Raw genomic sequence first — 22533 nt, 5'->3', positions numbered from 1 at the left:
TTCCATCCGTTGCTTCTTGTCCTGCCTTCAGGCGCTTGGAGAATAGCTTGACTCCCTCTTCTTTAGGGCAGCCCCTGAGATATTGGAACATTGCTGTCATGTCCCCCCTCGTCCTTCTCTTCATTAAACTAGACATACCCAATTCCAGCAGCCTTTCCTTATATGCTTTAGCCTCCAGTTCCCTAATCATCTTTGTTACTCTTCTCTGTTCTCTTTCTAGAGTCTCAACATCTTTTTTACATCGTGGTGACCAAAACTGGATGCAGTATTTGTGATATGTATGTGTACACTTTTCAGAGCAGGCAACAGAATTTCATTTTTAATGTATGCCATTGTGCTCACAGTAAAAAAAGACAGTAAAGGCTATCTTACATATATCTTACAATTCTGGTCTGTCTTGTGGCAAGTCAAGTTGCTCACTTGTTGTTTAGTGACTTATGAATGGAAGCTGCCATCTAGTGATCAAAGCTTGTCACTGTTATGACCTGAGATTTCAGGAAGAGAAAGTGGAAGGGAAAACATTGGAATGCTCTGCAGGATGTGTGTTTTCTGTTTTGTTTGATTCGATTCATTAAAGCAGTTCTACACTGTTGTTTTCAAATTTATGGAAGTAACAATCTGGATGATTGCACTGGCTGGAAAACTGGGATTATAAATCCCAACACATCGAAAGAAAATTATTGGGGAAGGCAATCCTGTGAACTTCCTCTCTTCTAAATGTCTTAAACCAACTAGTTGTCTTTCTTCTCACTTTTTTTTCAAGGACAACAGAGAATAACTGAATTTAATGATAAAAACAAGCAGGGAATGTCCTCAGGATTTGGTCAAAAAAAGAAGTTGGCTGTGACAGTGCAATTAAAGTGCAATCTGTTTTTTTATGTGCAGCATATAATAAACAGGTGGATCTTCAGTCACACTGCCATAGCCTTAATATTGACTCTTTATTTTTTAACCACAGCTGTGGACAGTCCAAAATCACAGTCCCATGAAATTCTCTTACCTATATGAGGAAGGCCTGCAGCCTCAGAATGAAGTTTGTGTGCAAATGCCTTCAGATTTAGTTCCAGGATCTAGCTGACTTTGGTTGATCTTGAAAGTGAAGGAGAGTCAGATCTGATTCATACCTGAATGATGACTGCTAGGGAATCCTCAGGCTCTAAAAGAAACCAACCAGAAAAAGGGAGTGGACAAGCCACTTTCATATTCTTGCAATAAAAGCCACATAGGCATATCCATAAAGTTAGCTTAACTTGAAGGAGACATCATGTCTTCTGATTTTTGAGAAGGATGATCTCCCATGTCCTGCTTAATCTGTCCCTAAAAGGAGCTTTGACATAGATGTCACAGGAAAATATCTCATGGCTGAGATTTCATCTTAAGTAGAAGGAAAACCAGAATCCAGGAAGCAGGTTATCCCTGCAACATTGCCTGTCTCTAACCTTGCTTTGCTACCCTCTCTCCAAGGCAACCTTTTGCAAGCCTGAAAAGAATGTCCTGTGTTGCTTTGTCCTGTATTAACGTTCTCTTCCATTTCTTTGACTCAAGAACCCAAGTTCATTGATGTCTTCTGGATCCCAGAGAGTGAGAACCCTGATGATGATAAGATCTTCTTTTTCTTCCGGGAAACAGCAGTGGAAGGATCCCAAGGCCTGGGCAAACAGACATTTGCACGCATTGGGCAAATTTGCCGGGTAAGATTGCTGTATGGGCTCCAGTCTCAAGATGAGGATGGTCAGGAGGCTTGGGAGTTAGACAAAGTCTGGTGAAGATAGATGGCTCTGGCTTTATTGGAAGGGTGAGGATCCCTGCCCTGGAGCAGATGTTTCCAAGGGACTCTACAGCAACAACTGGCTGTTGAAGGGTTAAAAACAGGGGTCTTCAAACTTGGCTCTTTTATGACTTGTGGACTTCAACTCCCAGAATTCCTCAGCCAGGCACACTGGCTGAGAAATTCTGGGAGTTGAAGTCCACAAGTCATAAAAGGGTCAAGTTTGAAGACCCCTGGTTAAAAAGGATTCCAGCACAGCAATGCTTTGAAAGCAGTAAAAATCAACCTCTCACCAATGTCCGTGGAAATTCTCAATCACCCAGGTCATGGTTGTCCCAAAGGTGCTTTTTTTCCAAAAGGCAACTGGACTTTCTTGGGAGTTTTTTTTTTTTTTCTCAGAAAACATTTTGCCTCTCATCGAAGAGAAGTGAACTGTTCTCTAAGGAAAAAACAACAACAAGAAAGCCCAGTTGCCTTTGGGATAAAGGCACCTTTGGGACAACCTCTCACGCCCATTGTTAGGTGTGCATTAGGTTCTATGTCCAACTGAGCCCCTTTGCATTAAAAATTTGGAGCTCCTTGGGGATCCCCGAATCAGCTGGCCTCGATGTGCATAATTCTCTGTGCTCTCCAAGCAGCTTTTTTATTTTTGTCTTTTTTATTAGTTTGTAACATAAAATACAGAAATATGAAAGAAAATAATAGGAAAGACAGGGGAGGGAAAAGGGAAGGGAAAAGTGTAGAAAAAGGGGAAAAGAAAGAAAAGGCATTGACTTCCGACTCCCTTTGGTGCAGTAGAATAAGATAATAGCATCAAACCTCAACTTTTTACTTTTACATAACAAACTATCTAATGCCAGTGTTTCTCAACCTTGACAATTTTAAGGCATGTGGACTTCAACTCCCAGAATTCCACAGCCAGCAATGCTGGCTGTGGAATTCTGGGAGTTGAAGTCCACATGTCTTAAAATTGTCAAGGTTGAGAAATTATTTTCTAATCAGTAAAACTCAAAATCAAAGTTTATTTTTTTTCTACCTCAAGCACAAAGTCCAGAAACGGTTTCCAAGTGGAAACAAAAGCAACTGTGTTTTTTTCTTTAATCAGTTTAGCCATCTCTGCTAACTCTGTTAACTTTTGCAGCCAGCTCTCCAACCAGCTTTTTTGATAGGTCTCTTCTTCTCCCTTTAGAATGATATGGGTGGGCAGAGAAGCCTGGTGAACAAATGGACAACATTCCTGAAGGCCCGGCTGGTGTGTGCGGTACCGGGCAGTGATGGGAGTGACACGCATTTTGACCACCTTCGTGAGTTCAGGGTTGAAATGGTTCTAAATGAGGAAAATGTTGTCAAATTATCAAGCAGTAGAAATGAGGTTGGCATGAAGCTGACAGAAGGAATAATGTATCTATCTCACACTCTTAAGTGCTTTTCCTTCTCTTTTCTGCTGCCATTTAATTTATTTTTATGTTTCTTTATTTTTAGTATTCTTGATCTTAGAATAGGTCTTATCTCAGTTAAAAAAGCTGAGTTCAGGTTGTCCTTCCTTGGTGGTGACTGTCTCTCCTCTCACGTCTGACTATATAGTTTGTAGTACAGAAATATACTGTATGCATGATTGTACATTTTTTCTTTTTTCTTTTTAGTTTGGAAGGGCTAACATAATTGGAATTGTAATAATGATAACGGTAAGAAAACTTCCAGTAAATGATTTGGCTTCCTTAACTTATTACCATTAGCATTATTATAGTTCCAATTACCATTTCAGAACTAAAAGAAATGTTCTTTACAAGTTAACAATTATATTTTGAAATGCAGAAAAGTTTTCTCCCAGAGTTTAATAAAACAACCCACTTCCCTTGAAAAATGTCCATTTGCAATCTGGCTTTTCCGAATATTAATATAATATAACATTCTGAGCTCCATATCCTCAGAATTACAATAGTGAAACCACATAATTTCACTTTTCAGATATTACCATCTGGTATTCTTGTCTTCTCACAGAGTTGATTTTTGGCAACTTCTATTTTTAAAAATGGATTTAGTCCAGCCTTCTGCAACTTGGAGCTCTTCAGATAGTTGGACTATATTATCCCATTTTCCCTGGCCAACATGAAATTAGGCTGTGATGCTGGGGATTGTGGAAATTTTTTTTCCAAATAAATGCAGTAATCCCTAGGCTGCCAAAGACCAGTTTAGGATGTTCTAGTAGCAAGATGTACAGGAATGGGGGCTTGATTTATCCCTTCCTTGGTGAATGTTTTGATGTCTGGGTTGAAAGAAAGTTTTTCTCTCCTTTGGATAGAAGTGGTTTGTCATTCATCAGGTGTCAAGCTGCAGGCTGATGATTTCTTCCCTTCTTGTTGAACTCAGGTGATGTCTTCTTGTTGCCAACCAGGGATAAGCGTAACCCATTGTTGTACGCAGTTTTCACCACTTCCAGGTAAAAAGAAAATAGTCTTTGTTCCATCAACAATGGGCAGAGTTCAGGCTTCTTGTATCCACTTCTTGTAGCCACGTCAACCAAAGACAAATAATAATATAATAACTTTTATAATCTTCCATTGCTTTTTAAACTTTCTTCTCCACCCCACTCACCTGACAATATTGTTAAACAGGGAAATATGCTACCCAGTGCCTTTTGAGCAGATGTCAGGCAGGATCTGTAATTCACATTACTAGATGACAGTGGGATACGCATTCCTTCCGGGTTTCATTTCTTTACCCTTCCTGTAATGTTCCTTTTTTTTCTGGTGTTACAGCACAGTTTTCAAAGGTTCTGCTGTCTGCGTGTATCACATGAATGACATCCGCAGAGCTTTCCTTGGTCCTTTTGCTCACAAGGAGGGGCCTAACTATCAGTGGGTTTCCTATCAAGGGCGGGTCCCTTATCCCCGACCAGGAACGGTAAGTACATTGGATTTGAGATCTTGAAATATGAAAAAAAAAGCGTTTCTACCCAAGAAAACTCTCTAGAGTCTAGAGCTTGGGATGATTATTGAGTGATATCTGACTCATACCCAGGAAGGAGAGGACATAAGAATTTTGCTTATGTTCTAGGCCAGTGATGGTGAACCTTTTAGAGACTGAGTGCCCAAACTGCAACCTAAATCCCACTTATGTATTGCCGGGTGCTGGGTGGGCGTGGCTGTGGTGGAAATGGTAGACTGGGTGGGTGTGGCCATGATGGCCATGGCCAACTTGATGTTGCTCTGGCGGGTGGGGCAGTGGGTAGGAGGGCATCTTGCTCAGCCGGTGGGGGGACATGGGGGGAGGCTCCTGAGCCCCACAGCTCTTCTGAGGGAGGGAGAAGGGGCTGCGCTGGGGCTCCTTGTGCCTTCCGCTGCCCGCCTGCGCTCTTCTGCCGAAGATGCCGCGGCTCCACTTGCCTGGCAGGGCAGGGGCATACTCGTGCATGGGGACGCACATAGGGCTGCTGCCTCACTTTCCGTGCCTGCTTCCGCCAAAAGTTGCTCCCTTTATAACCTCTTGCCTATTCCCAGACTGCGCAAGTGCAGAGAACTATGCATGTGCACTCTGCGGAAAGCTACACATAGGAGGGAGCAGCTCGGCCAAGCAATGGCTCGCGTGCCACCAGAGACGGCTCCACCACCACGGTTCTAGGTTCTTTTGCCAAACTTGGGGTTTGGCAAACAGTGAAGCAAGAGATCAGAAGGGAGGGGCAGCAGTTGAGTTGCATGGAATGGAAAATGATTATGGGATTTGATTGAAATAGAAGGAAAGCAAATTATAGAATGAAAGCCAAGTGGGAAAAATGGAGGGCTGTGGTAGGAAACGTTTATGAGTAGACCGTTTTTCAATGTTTGGGACGTTGCCTCTCTTTGCTTTCCTTCTCTCTGAATTTCTAGTGTCCCAGCAAAACCTTTGGCACCTTTAGTTCCACCAAGGATTACCCTGATGATGTGATCCAGTTTGCTCGTAACCATCCATTAATGTATAATCCAGTACTGCCCCATGGCCAAAGGCCTGTCTTCCTGCAAACCAACGTGGACTACATCTTCACTCGCATTGCAGTAGACCGAGTGGCAGCTGCCGATGGACATTATGATGTCCTCTTCATTGGCACAGGTATGCCTGCTTCCCTCCTATTCTGATGAGTAAGTATAGAGATGCAGGCCAAGTTTTTAGTTGCTTCCCAAAACTGCATGCAAGAGGATGTCCCTTGCTCCAAGGTAATATGTTGGTGTCCTTTTTCTGATTTGTCTCATAGCTTTGAGGAAGCTTATTTATTGTAGCAGAATCAAATATAGAGCAGAGATTCGTAGTTGCCTTTAAATTGTAATTTTAATATGTTAGAAGAAAGACGTCCTTAAATTCATGCATAGAATATCTGTTAGTTGTTTTAATGAATCGAATGTTGTTTAAGTAACATCGTATATTGTGTGGGGGTTTTCTCCTGACCTCATCTGCTTCACTTTCCTTTTTTGAAACACAGCTCCTAGCACCCTCTCCAAAGTTCATTTTAAGCTTGATTTTTCTTTTTCTTCAGCCACCGCCTGCAGTTCCTTTGCTTTTTCCACTGTATTTTTCTTTCAATGTTATATATTTGCATATGAATAATACATTAATTTGAAAATGTATATGACCAAAGCAGCCATAAATAACCATGACCCCAGGAAACATACATTTACTTGTCATTCAGACTTAGGTAACCATCCCATTATTCTGGTATAAATGAAGCACAAAATGATGTTCAGTCTCCATGGTGTCATAAGGATTGGAACCAAATCCTTACTAACTCGGAACTCTATGAATTCAAGTCCTATACATGTAGACGGCAAGAAGTTGGAAAAGATTTTTGGGGATGAAAACTATAGCATAGAAAAAAAAACATACGTTATCCACATTGCAATCTTAATCAAACTTACCCCTTAATAGCTGCAAGAGCATTTTTATTTGCAAACGTTCCTGACTTCCTGCATCATAATCATTCACGTCCCAGGCTGATGGTCCAACTTCTCACTGGTTCTTTGATGCTGTGACTTTAGAAAATCAATAGATATTGAAATCAAGGCCCTTGGAAATAATAACCAAGTATATTAAAGTTGCTTTCCCAATCAGATGCACTCCATTGATGCTGAACAACTAGCAATATGTTTGCATTTTGTATGTAAATTGATTTGTCCAGCCAGAAACTTTCATATTTTCTGTTTGGCCTATAACCTCTTTTTTGTGCAAAATGGTTATACTTTCCCTTTGCCTGGCAGACATTGGCACAGTCTTGAAGGTCGTCTCTGTGCCGAAGGATTCTTGGCAAAATATGGAAGAATTGCTGCTGGAGGAACTTCAGGTGTTCAAGGTGAGCTTGAACAATTGAAGACTGCTAGTATGGCCTTGCGCAAGAATAGCTACTTTTTAAAACAATATTGAATTATAGACTTTGTTCACATAATACAATTACCATAGATGCTTCTCCCATGGTTGATGGAATTAACCCAACTGCTTACATTCTCTGAGAAGCTAAACTATCATTAGCTAGTCTGTAGTTCAGAGGGTAGTACCAATGAAAAATATTAATATGTTGAGGGAACACCAAAAGTGTTGATCCAATCATTTAACCTCCTAGAATTTAAATTTAATTTAAAACCACCTCATTTGTTAAACTTAAATTGGCTGTACCATAGGAATACCGTTTACACTTACTAGGACTCTCCTGATGCAAGGCCTCATTGGTTATCAAGCACTTCCTAGAGCAAGGGAGTCAGGACTCTGCATTCCCCAGGGTGACTTTGGTTAAATTAATGGGACTGTGCAGTGCACTGGGTTTGAAGGTTGATTCAGAATGTGTCTGTCTGTCTGCCTGCCTGCCTATCTATCTATCTATCTATCTATCTATCTATCTATCTATCTATCTATCTATCTATCTATCTATCTATCTATCTATCTATCTATCATCTATCTATCTATCATCTATCTCAGGGGTAGGCAACCCAAAACACTTAAAGAGCCACTTGGACCCGTTTCCCACCAAAAACAAAACACTGGGAGCCACAAAACCATTTTGATATCTAAAATGAAGATAACACTGCATATATCCTTTTTTACCTTTATTATGGGTGTGTGTGTGTTTGTGTGTATGTGTGTTTGTGTGTGTGTATGTGTGTGTGTGTATATGTATACATACATACACATACACAAACACACAAACACACCCACACCCATAATAAAGGTAAAAAAGGATATATGCAGTGTTATCTTCATTTTAGATGTCAAAAGGGTCTCTCTCTGTCTCTCTCTCTCCTCCCTCTCTATCTGCCCTTGGTCTGCCACTCCTCTTCCCCCGCTCTCCTTCTTTCTCTCTCTCTTTCCTCTCTCTCTCTCTCTCTCCCTCCCTCCCTCTCTCTCTTTCTCTCTCTTTCTCCCCCCCCTCCTATCTGCTGCTCACCTGGCAAGCTTCAAGCTGTTGTCCAACAACTCAGGGGTAAGCAACCTCGTCTCTTTTATGACTCATGGACTTCAACTCCCAGAATTCCTGAGTCAGCCTAGCTAGGCTAGCTAGCTCTCTCCTGCCCTTCCTGCTTCCTGCAGAGATGCAGCAAAGGGGGGAGCTCCGCCCAGTAAGCTTTTCAGCTCCTCTGAGAACACTGTGAGTGCATTCTCTTTTACACATACGCACAGACACACACACACACAAAAAAACACAAACACACACACACACAGAGAGAGAGAGAGAGAGAGAGAGAAGCAGGGAAGCGCAATTGCCTCTCTATGTCTCTGTCTCTCTCTGCAAAGGCAGAGGAGGCTGGGAGCCACAGGGGAAGGCTCAAAGAGCCGCATGCGGCTCCGGAGCCGCAGGTTGCCGACCTGTGATCTATCTATATCTATCTATCATCTATCTATCTATCATCTATTATCTACTGTATCTATCTATCTATCTATCTATCTATCTATCTATCTATCTATCTATCTATCTATCTATCTATCTTTCTATCCAGGGCTTTTTTTTGTCATAGAACGCCCAGAACGGAATTCCGGCACCTTTTTTGGATGGAACTTTGTAGGATAGGCAAGGCAGATTGTATGATATGTGTTACAGGTTGTATGGTATGTGTTTTTTGTTACAAAAAAAGCTATCTATCTATCTGCTAGGAATCAAAACACTTGATGGCACATAATCAGAGTGCCTGGGAATACTCATGTTTGCCTCTGTGTGCAACTCCTTAAACCAAAAAGATCTTTTCCTAGGACCAGGCTGCAATGGGGCAGCCAAGCAATCCTGGCAAAAGACATGATGGATGTTATCTTCCAATCTTTGTTCCTGCAGAATATTTTTTTTCTGCAATCCAAAACACTGCACAACCCTACCTGTTGACGTGATCATCTGTTACCGCTAAAACCACAATGATCAAGATTGGGATGACTGGGTTAAGTGCAGGCACTGTCCTAGCCATTTTAGGTGCTGCCACTTTTCCTGCTTCAGGCTGTGATAGTGCAAGGCCCCACCGGAAGCTGTGTTACCCTTTCAAAGTAGACTAGACACAGAAACCAAAGTCATATAGAACAATACTACTTTTATTATAAGGTTGCACTAACAGACTCTTGCAAGTCTGGATGTGCTTATCCCCTCCTTCCCTCTAACTCTCTGATAACTAGGGAGAATCCTGCCTAAGAACTTTCTCAATCTTCAATCTGGCCTGGACTCAGATTTTTTTTTTATCTGACTGTTGTCTTGCTTGTGGCTCTTCCTGTTGTTCCTAAAGATTATTCCTTCTGCCCATTACTACCAGTTACCTGGAGAACTTCTTGAAAGGATGTGGCTTTTTTATCAGCACTTCAGTACCCTCATAATTATTTCCGTTTCTCATTGACAGGACTCCTCTCCTATTACTAGCATGCAGATCTCATCCAAGCGGGTATGTAGAAAAACTTTGGGAAGCTGTCTTATGAAAACCAGGGGGCAAACTTCTCTTTAACTGCATTGATTCATAAATAATTAAAATCATTGCAGGTGGGGAGAGAAACTGGTAGTAGAAGATGATCAGAACAGGGGTGATTATATGCATGCATTTCTCCTGTCCAAGAGATTATTACGGTATTTTTTTATGATGATCATCTTTCGGGACATTGTATTGCATTCAAGTATCTTTCCCTTGGGATGTCCATGAACAAAAGAACTAAAATGTTCATGTTTGGAAAATAGTTTTCTGCTTAATCTCTTTTTGACTGCCTACCATCTTCATAGGTTATGGATACCTGCTATATACCTCGTTTTGATTTAGAAGGTTCTGATCATATCCATTCTCCATTCACCTCTCACTTATTACAGTACATTCATTAGAGCAGTGCCTGACAGCCTAGATTAAGTCTCAGAAACTGTTTCTCAAAATAGTAACTTGTTAGAAGCAGAAGGTTATTTTCCATCCAGATATTAGTGGGCCCTAAGGAGACTGTGTGGCTTTGTCTCCCAACAGCAACAGCTGTACCTGGGATCCAGGACTTCCATTTCGCAACTGCCCTTGCACCGTTGTGGGATGTATGGCAAAGCTTGTGCAGAATGTTGCCTAGCGAGGGACCCCTATTGTGCCTGGGATGGCACCACCTGCACTCGATACCTGCAGAATACCAAACGGTATAGCTAAGGATCCTGTAACCTTGGGGGCCAATCCCTACAGTATTTGTGTGGCTCCTGGATGTAATCCATGTGAATGGTGGTTATGTAGATCTGAGGCTTCAGTCCCAACCCCAGAAGAATGCTTGGCAAATCTTTTCCTACTCTTTCCCAACAGGCGATTCCGACGCCAGGATGTGAGGAATGGAGATCCCAGTATCTTGTGCTCGAGATGTGAGTGCTCTTAAATCTGCTCACCCAATTGAAGAGCCTGGGCCGAAACAAGCTTGGGGCTTTTCTGCTCAATGTCTTATGGGAAACCAATTGTCTTTACATGTTATGAGAGCCAAGGTATCACATTAAACCAAAATATAGACGGGCTCTTTGATTCAGCATAGCATGTTATATACCCACGCACGACTATTCAAATTTCAATGCATGAATCAAAAGAGTGCTAAAGTTCTTGATGTACTTACATTATAGCTGTGAGCAAGGAGGACATTTAATTCCACTGTTTCCTTTTCCCAGCTATTTCTGCACTCATTTCCCCTCCCCCAAGAAATGTATATGTAAATTATGTACTATTCTTCCAATGAATATATTTTAGCCAGTGATAAATTCTAGTGCAACACATCTTATTTGCACTTTCTTTAATACAGGTAGTCCTTCGACCACAACTGAGCCCCAAATTTCTGTTGTTGAAACATTTGTTAAGTGAGTTTTGCCCCATTTTATGACCTGTCTTGCCACAGTTAAATGAATCACCACAGCTGATAAATTAGTAACATGGTTGTTAAGTAAATCTGGCTTCCCCATTGATTTTGCTTGTGCATCGTAGGTATATAATAGGAATATTATCTCACTCACCAAAATAACTGTTAGAAGGATCTTACCTTGGAGTTAATTCAATAAAATAGACTTGGGATACTGTTGGTGCACTTTCTGCTCTGCTGCCAAACGCCTTCAATGGCTAAGTCATTGACAGGCAACCTGGGAATTTCAATACTTATTCAGTGAGATTGTTTTATAATTCCAGACCAGAATTTCATAGCCTTTATGACTGCCCTGTGTCTACCATTGGATCCCACAATAATGATTAGATCTAATCTAATAACATAACTGCCCTCCTGCAGGGATGGGGAGTCAGTTAAAATGATCCTGCCACTTAGAGTTATAGAACTGAATGGATTCTTTAAAGGAATTTCCAGCACAACAAATCCCCACGGGACTCTCTCTCATCCAAAATCTGAAGTTATGCCATCATCTATCTGATAGAAAGAGGAAGGACCAAAGGACATAGGTGGTTGAGGATGTTCCCCTCAACCACCTATGTCCTTTTGTCCACAAACAGCTTCTCTTCCCAATCTCTCACAATCTGTAATTAATGAATTGGAACAGTTCTTTGTTTTATTCTTTCCTGTCTTGCCTCTCTACCCACACACAATCCAACTTTCGCATTAAAAAAATGAGAGGGGAATAAGTAAACAATCCAAAGAGAATTGTAGGAAATTATACATCCACCAGTCCTATAAAGTGTGAAATCAAGGATAGAATCCCAAATTTTACTTAGACCATTCTTGCCTATTTCTTGCCGATATCCAGTATCTTCCCTGTTCTTGGAAAACCCAACACAAAAGAAAAATATGGCAGAGGATTGATTGGATGTCTCATCAGAATCCATCCTTTCCAGTCATTTAAATGCCCATATTAGTCATTCCGTCTGAGCAGAAGCAGTTTCTTTCCTTCACAATTCCCGTGGATTCTGGACCCACATATTCTGCCCTCTCAGATGCTTCAAGGAACCATTCCCTTTTCTCATCAGTTTCAACTGTGTTCTCTGATGCTTCTTTCCCGGTAGTTGGCTTTGCTTTTAGACTGGGCCCCATGTGTGTATGTGTTCTTCATCGTTTAACTGATAGACATATTTGATTTTTATTCCTTGTGTTATTCCTTTCTGATTTTGTGCAGATCCTCAGAAAACCAGTGTACCAGAAAAGAAAATCTATGGCGTGGAAGGCAGCAGCACTTTTCTAGAATGTCTGCCTAAATCACTGCAGGCCAAGATTGTGTGGACATATCAAAAGTCTAGAAGTGACCCCCCGAAGGAGGTAAAACCTAATTGCTGTGTGCCCACATTTTTCTACTAATGGCTAAAAGTATACCGATAGCGTCAACCAGCTATAATTGAAGCAATATAAAGGCTGTCCTCATTAGCTGTTTTTGGATAATTGGTTTTTTCTGTAAAACACTACAGGTAGTCCTTGACGTACGACCACAATTGAGCCCAAAATTTCTGTTGTTAAGTGAGACATTTGTTAAGTGACCCCATTTTGTGACCTTTCTTGCCTCAGCTGTTAAGTGAATCACTGCAGTTGACAAGTTAGTAACACAGTTGTCAAATGAATCTGGCTTCCCAATTGACTTTGCTTGTCAGAAGGTCACAAAAGGTGATCACGTGACCTTGGGACACAGCAACCATCATAAATATGAACGAATTGCCAAGCATCTGAATTTTGATCACATGATTGTGGGGCTGCTGCAAAGGACGTAACTGTGAAAAGAGGTCATAAGTCACTTTTTTCAGTGCCGTTGAAACTTTGAACGGTTACTAAATGAACTGTTGTAAATCGAGGACTTCTTGTATAAGTTATAGTGTATTTTATTTATTCAATCTTTCATTCGTGTATTCCAACTTGTATGACACTCCGGTCATAATGACTAGCTTACAATAAGGCCATACAGAGAGAAACAGGAGGGAAATAATTACAAATGATCCAATAAAAAGATGGACCTCAATTTGCTATAAGACACCTTCAGGGTAGTATAGTTTATATTCAAGGCTTTCCTAGCCAGTCATGTTTTATATGGGTCTTTTTTAGAAAATAACTAAGAGGGAATGGTCTGGATATCCAAAGGTAAGCTGTTCCATAAAAAGAGGACTATCACCATAAATGCTCACCTATTGGATCTCTGCAGATGTCATTCCTTCCGGGCGGGGGGGGGGAATCCTTAACAAGTCTTCTCTGATTTTACTAGATTTATAAATTCAACCCAAAGTAGGCCAACTGAATGATATCCAGGCACTCAGGAATATACTATAGAGCTTTAAAGATGAGAGTGTACACCTTGAATTGCATCTGAATGCCAGTGATGATCTCACTTTTACCTGAATAAATATGAAACAAGGCTAACAAATTGGGATTAAATTGTTGATATGGCTTCACCCTTCTAAATACATGTACTGTTTTCGCTAAAAAAAACAAAAAAACCAAGCCAGAATAAATCTAAAATTAAACAATACAATAATAAAGTCTCCTGAAATCATTAATTAAAACACTGAAACATGGAACAGCTAAAATTAAAAGGCATTTCGTCATCTTTTCTAGAAGTAAGCAAAGTGGAGGCAGTTGCATTATTAGAAGGAATTCTTTTCACGATTTTGGAGCAACATTAGAGAAGATGCTTCCCCAGGCACTCCAGTCACACCAATGTCCTTAAAGGATCTTTCGTACAGATTTCAGTAATAAGACAATTCCATAGTGAAACATAAAATTCCTCTGACTTTTGGATCGCTAATTCCAGTTTCATTTGTCTGTGTTTCATTAACCTCCAGGTATTGCTGGATGATCGGGTCGTCAGGATGGAGCGGGGAATCCTCTTGCGCAATGTACAGCGCAAGGATGCTGGCTTCTATTATTGCCATGCAACGGAGCATGGCTTCACCCAGGGTCTGCTGCACCTCCAGCTTGAAGTGATCTATGCACAGCAGGCTGACTCTCTCTCCCTCTCTTGGGAAGAAGAATCCACACAACCTTTCCATCGCAAACTTTGGTATCGAGATTTTTTACAATTGGTGGATCACCCCAATCTCAGCACCGTGGACCAGGTGTGCGAGCAACTATGGAGACGCAAGAGCCACCAGCCCAAGAAAAAGCCCCCTCCATTGTCCCCTTTACTTAACATCAAATCCAAAAGTCAGAAGTGGAAACATCTGGAGGAAAAGCGGAAAGCCCGCAGCCGAAGAACACATGAAGTGCCCCGTGCAGAAAGGGCTCCTCGGAGCACAGATATCTGGTGACCTATAGGAAGATGGACTTATCAAAATCTCTGTGCTGGGAAGGGCCAGGGAAGCAGGGTGGGAGTATGGGAATAGGGATGGTAGGAGAGAAAGCGCGGGATCTTTTATGACTTCTGTGTTTGGGTGGAAAGAACATCCTTCCACACCAGCCCCATACTCCTGGGTGCTGCTTCTTCTGTAGTTTGTAGGGGAACGTTGGTGTCACAGCATAGCTGCTACTCTTCAAACCCTTGACAGAGAGCAACAAAACCTGGGGAAATGGGGGAAGCTCTGTACTCCTGGCCTATATCCATAATACACAACCAAAGACGAGGGTAGCAGCCTCCGAGGACCAATGCACCAGAGGCCACATCCTAAACATCCTGGACCAGGGAGAAGAAAAACAGGCAGAGTTCACTGGGAAATACAGTCCTTTTCTGCAAGGATCCAGTGGCTACCAAACTGTTATGTAGGGATCTGTAGCGCTCTTTATTTCTGAAGCTTCCACTGATATTCTATCATCTCCTGACAAGGAGAGCACTTGGATGCCTCTCACAATGTATCTGTCTCAACCCTGCAGGAGGATGTTGACCCTCTTTCCTCTTCCTTCCTTACCCAAGCATTAACTGTGCTTAAGTAGCCACTGTGTGCTCTGCCTCCAGAAAAACAACACAACCACTGATGTATTTATTAACAGACTGTTGACTGATGAATGTAGTCCACCCTTGGGTGGCCATCAAGATTTAGCTTCTGATGGAACAAACAGGGCCATTCTTGCCCAGAGGACTTAGAGTTCATTTGTGACTGAGATTTCCTGGGCATCAGCTTGTATGAGAAGATGTTTCAAGTTGTTGTGATGGAGATCAAAAGCAAAGGAACCAAACAGCAGAAATTGCCCTCTCTCTTCTGTATTCAGTCAAGGCCCCAGAGGATTTTATACTAGCCCGAGACCCTTTCTAGAGAAAGAGCAGCCCAAAGGAGATTGTTGCTGTGAGCCACAGTTAGGAGGACACTACCTTGTTCTGGAAAACCTGCAGATATTGGACCTTGATTAGGAACTGATAGTGATCATATTGGTATGTGCAGAAAACCAGCTGCCCTGCTTTGAATTGTACAGTATGTCTCCCACTTTTCCTTCTAGACAGATTATCTTCCACCAACATTAGATTCCTAGGTAAATCTCTGGTTGGGGATGGGAGCTGCTAACCCCTCAGAGCTCAACTGTAATTCTGAAAAAAGGCTCATTTTCAAGCCTGTTTTGGAGCAATTTGTGTGGCATTCAGAAAGTTCACACCATTCTCAGCCTATTGCTTACATGGAATAATCTGCCTTTCAAAAAAAAAAAGCCCTGATCATGCTTTTGTTTGTTATCCTGTACAAAAGCAAATTTTAAGATGCAGGGACTGATGTGAAAGTGATGGCAAGCTGGATTGAGCTGAGATCTGAGGTCCAAGTCTGGAATACTCCAAGCACACTGGAATTGGGTGGACAATAAATTTTGAGGGGGGGGGAAGAGAGAGAAAAATAGGGGGGGGGGATATAAGCAGTTTCTCTGGTGTATACCAGCAAAGATTGTGGCTATTCCTACCTAATCTATATGAGACTGGAATGGACAATTTCAAGGAAGGTGTGGAGATTGAGTGAGTGTGGCACAATGCTTTGATTGGGCTATAATTGGAGATACAACAGAACTAGTAAGAAGGTATTAAATCTGCACTGTAGATGTGTAACATTGAAATGCAAATTCCTAAATCCAGTTTTTCAATTTTACATTCTTGGGTGTGTGAGCTGCCCCTAAATTGTCCCATAAGTGAGAATAATTTGAAATAATCAGGCCATCTAAGCTTTGATGAGTCCAGAGACAGTAAAATGACTTTTCATAATTATTTATTTTGCCTTTTATTTCTTTTGAGAGATTTCTGCTGCTATGTCTCAAAGCATTTCCGCTCACCTATATTGTACGTAAAATGTTTGGAAGTTGGAACAAATTTCATATATTCTACAAATTGCTGTGCTGTGTTTTCTCTTTTTCCCTTACACAGTTTCTAATTTTTAAAGTTGTTGTTTTACAATGAAATAAAGCATTTTAATAATGCTTTAAATGATGAGACACAAACTGCGAATATGACTTAAATGTGTTTTGAAAATAGAAATGATTCCAAGAATTGTTAGTTGTATTAAATGATAATATTATGTAACTGCAGTTCTTTACTGCTAATATCAAACACAACTCAGAAATACCATTTTCTAAGTGATTTGGGAAAATATCTCCTTTAGTCCTCATGGCTCCTGGATCATCTTTTAAGAAAATGCTAGTCTCGGATTCTGAATAACTATAACCCTAAAAGAGTTACATTAGTGACTAAAGTGGTTGTGAAGATGGATGAAGAGACAGAAGAAAAATAAACCTGTTTCAACCTTGTTGAAGTCCTTGTGGCCTTAGGAGGAAAAAAACTGAGTTTCCGGAATAGTGCTCCAGAAAAAAGATTAACCACTGTCCATTTCAAAATGCCATGTGAGTGCTGACTTTTTTCTACCAGTTCTTGTTCAACTTTATAAAATTAGTTATTTCATATTTTTAAAGGGAAAAAATATTTTGAAAAAATTCTCCTGGATAGATTTTTTTTTTTTGAAGTGTACCAAACTTGTTCTTGAATGTCCTGTTATTGTGTTTTTATACAACTATGATCTCTTCAAGGCTCTGCAACCCTGGTGGCTTTTTATACTTCAACTAAATTGTAAGAAAAGATGTCCCTGTTGCCCTTAAGATATTATTGGGGAAAAAATTCTCCTTCCCCAGGACCGTAATTTGGAAGGGACTTTGAAAAGTCTTTGGACCCAGCTCTAAATACTGAGGTCAGATCCTGGCACCAGGACAAATGTGGTGACCTCACCCGGCAATGGAAACTGGACTAGGGAGCAAAAAGGAAGTGTCAACCAAGATGAAGGGCTGTGTGATAAGTATTCACATAGTCTGTCATGGGTAGAGAATTTCAGTGACCCATCTGGTCAACTTTTACAAATGAAATAGAAGGAAGGAGAGTGACACCGGTTTTGCCTGGGAAACTATGTTAGGGGGAAGAGTTGTCTGACCTACATGTTGTTTTGGAATGTTAAGCTCTTTTGTGTAGTCACATTGCAACCTCACCCACAGGGTTCAGCCTCACATTTATTGCAGGGTACGTTTTGTCCAAGAGACAATTCAAAAATAGGCGAAGGCACTGCTGGAGCCAGACATAAGGAATTAAGACTTTTCCACCATTTAGCCCTGAGTGAGAATCGAAGCCTTTCTTCTCCATGCCTTTGCTGTGGAACGGATCTCAGGCTTTGATTCAATCCAAGAGACAGCCGTGGGCATCTAATTTCTAAAATGAAAACTACATCCAAGGGAAGGGAAGGGCGCACGGCTGCCGCTCTTGTTACCGCACATCATGCCACAAATGGGAACCGGCGGATCCAGCAGATTCTCAGCTGCTAAAAGTTCCCCTGGCGACGATCCGACTGCAGAGGCGAGGCTGAGCAAGTGCTTTTCTTTGAATCGGGCGGGGCGCTGCAATCTGTTCGGAGTTGTCCCGCTTTTTCTGCGGAACCTGACGGTTTCAGGCACAGGAAGCGCCCCTAATCGCGGCCCCGAGAATGCTGGCACTCCCTCAAGATATTTTTCTTTTGAGATCCCTGGTCCTTCAGCATTTCCCTCTCTGACTGTTTTGGGGGGGAGGATGGGAGCGGTAGTCCTAGCACCTGAATGCGGGGTACATGTGGGAAATCTGACAGCCGCTCTTTGAACTGGATATCCTGGGATCTAAAGCGAGAGGTTGCGTCTCCAAAGATGTTATGCCTAAGTTATTTTGAGTGTTACGCCAACCCTCGTTTGGAGTATTCCCCACCATTCGCCCCTTCGCTCTTTACTTTCGTTTCCTACATTTAAGTTTCGTTCTCGAAAAAAAGAAACATCTACGCCCCGAAATTGTCTCCACCTTCTAACTTTTAAGGTAGTCTATGAAAATACTTTTAGGACCCCCCCCCAAAAGTATATATTTAGAGTTAGAGAACTTCGATTAGTAAGAATAGTAAGTAAAACGTTATTCTGCACATTTTATTATGTTAAATGTATTCCAGTACTTTTACAATAGTTTCCATGAAAGGTGGAAGTTTTTACAACATAAACAAATATCTATTTTGTTTTACTCAAATACAAAATACTGTCTTACTGTTTTCCATGCAATAATTTCACAACATTGAATATGATTTCATTTCAATTGTTTTTATTCCAATTCAGCTTTTATATACATTATTTAAAAGTACATGTCTGAGAAATCTGACTGTTCACCGTCTAGTCCACCTTAAGAGCTTGTGTGGTGACATTAGAGAGAGGGAGGGTCAGTAAGTTAGAGTTGGGTGGCTCATCTCAGTTTAGAACAAGCGGACTACCTGAAGGAGACAATGGAGCTGTATTCCATCCCCTCTAAAAAACTTGATGGATATATTGCTAGGAACCTCCACCCCAGCAAGGAGTTTCAAGAGAATGACAGTGATGCTATCAACAGAATTTGTTCTTTCCTGAAAGAAGTCTGTGACCTGAATGCCAGAGTGATCAAGACAGTAAAGGTGAGCCTTGCTTGATCTAATAACCCAACCCTAGTAAAATGACTTCTCAGATTGAGTGGCACTGACTCTTTTAGGCCATTGCACTAACTTAGTTACAGGGTATCAAGTTCCCAGCCCTCTTTCCAGACTGTGAGTTCAAATATATATTGTCTGACTTAGTAAATGTGGGTGCTAAAGTTAGGGAATAAATGCCAGACTTCATGGCAGTGAGGCCATGTCCATGATAGACTCTCAGGAATTGACATGAATGCTGGTTCAGAGGGGAGATCTTTGGGATGGGAGCAAGAACACTACTTGCTGTAAAGAATGTGAAAGAGGTCTCCTTGTGGTGTTATGTTATATCCAGTGACCTTGAAACTGGTTATTAACCATATTCTTATGAAAGGTTTGGGCAAACTATGGATTGACTCATACACTTCTGAAGGGGAATGCTGACAGGCAGTAAGCAACAAGTAACAAATTACTCAAACCCCTGGTTTATGACTACAACCTGATACTTTATATAGCAATCTCTTGAAGAGGAGAAACTGATTAGATTTCCCTTGCTCACTTTGTATGAGCCACTAAGGATCCATAGAAAAGTTATGCTCAAAGGGTCTACTGGACAGTTAAAGTCCAGGGGGCAGATTTTTCAATTGTTTTTGTTCCTCTTGATATTTTCCTTTCCTTTCCCCATCTCACAGAATTGATAGATATTTTGGATTTTATAGTACTTAGCACTAGCACTTAGTGTCATGGTTCCAATAGATGAAACCCTTCAAAAGAACTTCAAGGCATTGTTTTCCTTAAAGAATCTTTTATTTGGGAAACAAAGTATCAGCATTACATAGTTGAACCCAAAAACTAAATTCCCCTCCCCTGGATACAATTCTCACCCCCAATAACCCAGTCATAAAGCACATTCCCCAATTAGCTTAAAGTGCGGGCTTTCTCCCCAGCTCTCCAGCCCACCAAAACGTTATCAGCTCTGGACCCAGTTTGTCCTTGGGTTCCCTCGGCAGAGTTATTATTATGGCTAACTGAGCTTGCATCTCAATCCCCCCTCCCTGCACCAATTAATTCTAAAAGCAATGGAAAGGGAATAGAGAAAATGGCTGCATTTCCATCTGTTGTCAAAACAAGAACATCCAATGTTAGCAGCATTGACATCCGCCCCTCCCTTACAAAAAGGACAAATCCTATAATGCAAACAAAATCATAAGTTAGGGGTTGCCTCTTGGTTTATTAGGGTGTTTCTTATAAAACTTATTAATGAGTCTATCAGCTTTTACATCGCTAGATTTTATCCAGGTGGCCTCAGACAACGGATACCCTTTCCATTGCACTAAGTACTGTAACTTCTCTTTAAAAAGTCTAGAATCAAGAATCGGAGGGCACCTGAGGGTATTCAGGTATTGGGCTAAACTCTTTTCCTGTGGGCACTCTGAAAGGCGTGTAGCCAGTGCTGCTGTGCACAGAATTATTGTACGCCACCTCTGCATCCACCATGTCATGCTGACATCTCTGTAATACTAATAAAGGGGTTTTAGGTTAAAAAAATGCCTGAAAGTTCTTTGACGTGTTTCGTTAATCAGACACATGAAATTGGTTTCTAGGGAGTGTGGAGGTGAACACTTACTGACTTTTGTTTAATAAATAGCCTTCACTAAAGGACCATCTATAACTATGTCAGAAATGGAGGAGGCCCACCAACAGATGTCACTTAATTACAAACTTATACTTGAAAAAATTCTTGAAGCCACCAAGATAATCAAATCTAGACTGAAAAACCAAGGTGCCAGCTTAAATCTACAAAGCAAAACCCTGATTGCAACTAAAGAACCTACAACCCAAAAGACAACAGAAGCGGAAGAAAGTAATACCAAGATGGAGGGCTTTAAAGATCAACAAGTACAGCTTACTGAAAACTTAGACAATCAAATAACAACTATAAAATTGGACATTACTTTCTACTTAAACCAGAAGAAACCTGAGGAACAAGAAGACCAGGTTGAATTGAGGACAACTATACTAGAGCGAATATGGGGATCTGAGCCACTAGGGCGACAACTTAATGATTATAAATGAGCCAGTTCCTCCAGAAAATTGACAACTAGATGGTCTCCTTCAATTCAAGTAACATGCACAAGAATGAAGGAAGATCTATCTGATGATCTAAAAGCATTGGTATGGAAGCCTGGTTGGCATAAAAAGAAAGCTAGAGTTAGGTTTAAAAAATGGGGTCTTTTGATTTATTAGAGAAGATCCTAAAGTTTTAACTAATGGGCTAAAGGGAGATTTTGATATGAGGGGAAATTTGATTATTAGATTTAAAAAATGTTGGAAAATAATAAAAAAAATAAGGGATTAATTGACTTAATATTGAGGATTTAGACTTATAAGGGAAATGAAAACTAAATATTAGGAAATAGCTTTGAATTATTGTTTAGCCCAGACAATACAGATGATGGACTTGAGATAAGAAAGGATACTCCATTATTAAGTGGTGATGTACTAGGATGAGAAATAGAAAATGTTTATGAAATAAAATAAGAATATATTTAAGTAAGTAATATGTGTATTTTAGATATTATAACTTTTGTGTAGTGAGACAAAGGAAATTTGGGTTACCCGAAATTCAAATACTATGGATATTAAAGGTTAAATTGGAGTACTGTAATTAAAAACTAAAAATTAGGTAAAACTTAAAAACAGGATATGGATATGTATAAGCAAAAACATATTGATAAATGTGATAATGAAGTTTTAACTGAGTTTGATACAATTAGAAATGTATTAGCTTAAATATGATATAGCAGTGAGGGCGAACCTTTTAGAGACCGAGTGCCCAAACTGCAACCCAAAACCCACTTATGCATCGTTGGGTGCCGGGTGGGTGGGGCCCATTGAGTGGGCATGGTTGCGGTGGTAACAGCAGACTGGGTGGGACTAAAAAGTTCAATCAATCAATACCAACTTTGCAAGATCTTTTTTTTTCCGCGAGAAATTGAAATTGACTGATTGATTGAACCTTTTTTTTTTGTACATGGCGGTGGAGGCCTAAAGCAAAAAGGTTTTTTTTTTTATTAAAAATTTTTATAAATTTTTACAAAAAGACAAAAAAAACAATACAATACAATACAATACAAAAACAAAGCAAAACAAAACAAAACAAAACACCCTTCCCCAACCCTCCCCAAAACCCCCACTCCCTCCCCCCCTGGAGCTTCCCAGAGCAGAATATAGGTTTAATTAAAAAAAGTTAAAAAAAATTATATGAAAAAAAGAATATAACACTAAAATATATGTGTATATATAAAAATAAAAGTTATAAAAAAGCTAGATGATATTTTTTTATATCCAATTTAAATTGTATAAACTTTATCCATTTATCCCAAACAACAAGAAATTTCTCTTGCGATTGTTCTTTTAAGAAAGCCGAAATCTTTGCCATTTCCGCCAAATAAGACACTTTAAGAAACCATTCCTGCAAAGTAGGCAAAGATTCCTTCTTCCAATATTGTCCTACTAACAGCCTTGCGGCTGTGATCAAGT

The 22533-nt window shown here is 40.6% G+C and overlaps 2 protein-coding genes across 3 annotated transcripts in view; both read left to right on the top strand.

The window, feature by feature from the left end:
- Positions 1-16589, top strand: part of SEMA3B (semaphorin 3B) — a 49351-nt gene extending 32762 nt beyond the window's left edge. For both annotated transcript variants that reach the window (XM_039333649.1, XM_039333655.1), the window contains exons 8-18: positions 1546-1691; positions 2958-3072; positions 4139-4208; positions 4528-4672; positions 5635-5854; positions 6994-7085; positions 9598-9639; positions 10198-10355; positions 10513-10568; positions 12303-12442; positions 13948-16589. In XM_039333649.1, coding sequence (XP_039189583.1) covers positions 1546-1691; positions 2958-3072; positions 4139-4208; positions 4528-4672; positions 5635-5854; positions 6994-7085; positions 9598-9639; positions 10198-10355; positions 10513-10568; positions 12303-12442; positions 13948-14412 — 1649 coding nt within the window. In that variant the 3' untranslated portion in view covers positions 14413-16589. The remainder of the gene's footprint in view (positions 1-1545; positions 1692-2957; positions 3073-4138; positions 4209-4527; positions 4673-5634; positions 5855-6993; positions 7086-9597; positions 9640-10197; positions 10356-10512; positions 10569-12302; positions 12443-13947) is intronic.
- A 2187-nt stretch (positions 16590-18776) lies between these two features.
- LOC120303407 overlaps positions 18777-22533 on the top strand; it is a 47589-nt gene continuing 43832 nt past the window's right edge. The window contains 1 exon segment of the mRNA XM_039332914.1: positions 18777-18999. Coding sequence (XP_039188848.1) covers positions 18835-18999 — 165 coding nt within the window. The 5' untranslated portion in view covers positions 18777-18834.

This window comes from Crotalus tigris, unplaced genomic scaffold (assembly GCF_016545835.1).
Source record: "Crotalus tigris isolate CLP2741 ecotype Arizona unplaced genomic scaffold, ASM1654583v1 scf7180000017625.6296891, whole genome shotgun sequence".
Classification (NCBI taxonomy): Eukaryota; Metazoa; Chordata; class Lepidosauria; order Squamata; family Viperidae; genus Crotalus; species Crotalus tigris.
Note: the sequence above shows the minus strand (reverse complement) of the source record. Positions and strands in the feature narration are given on the sequence as shown.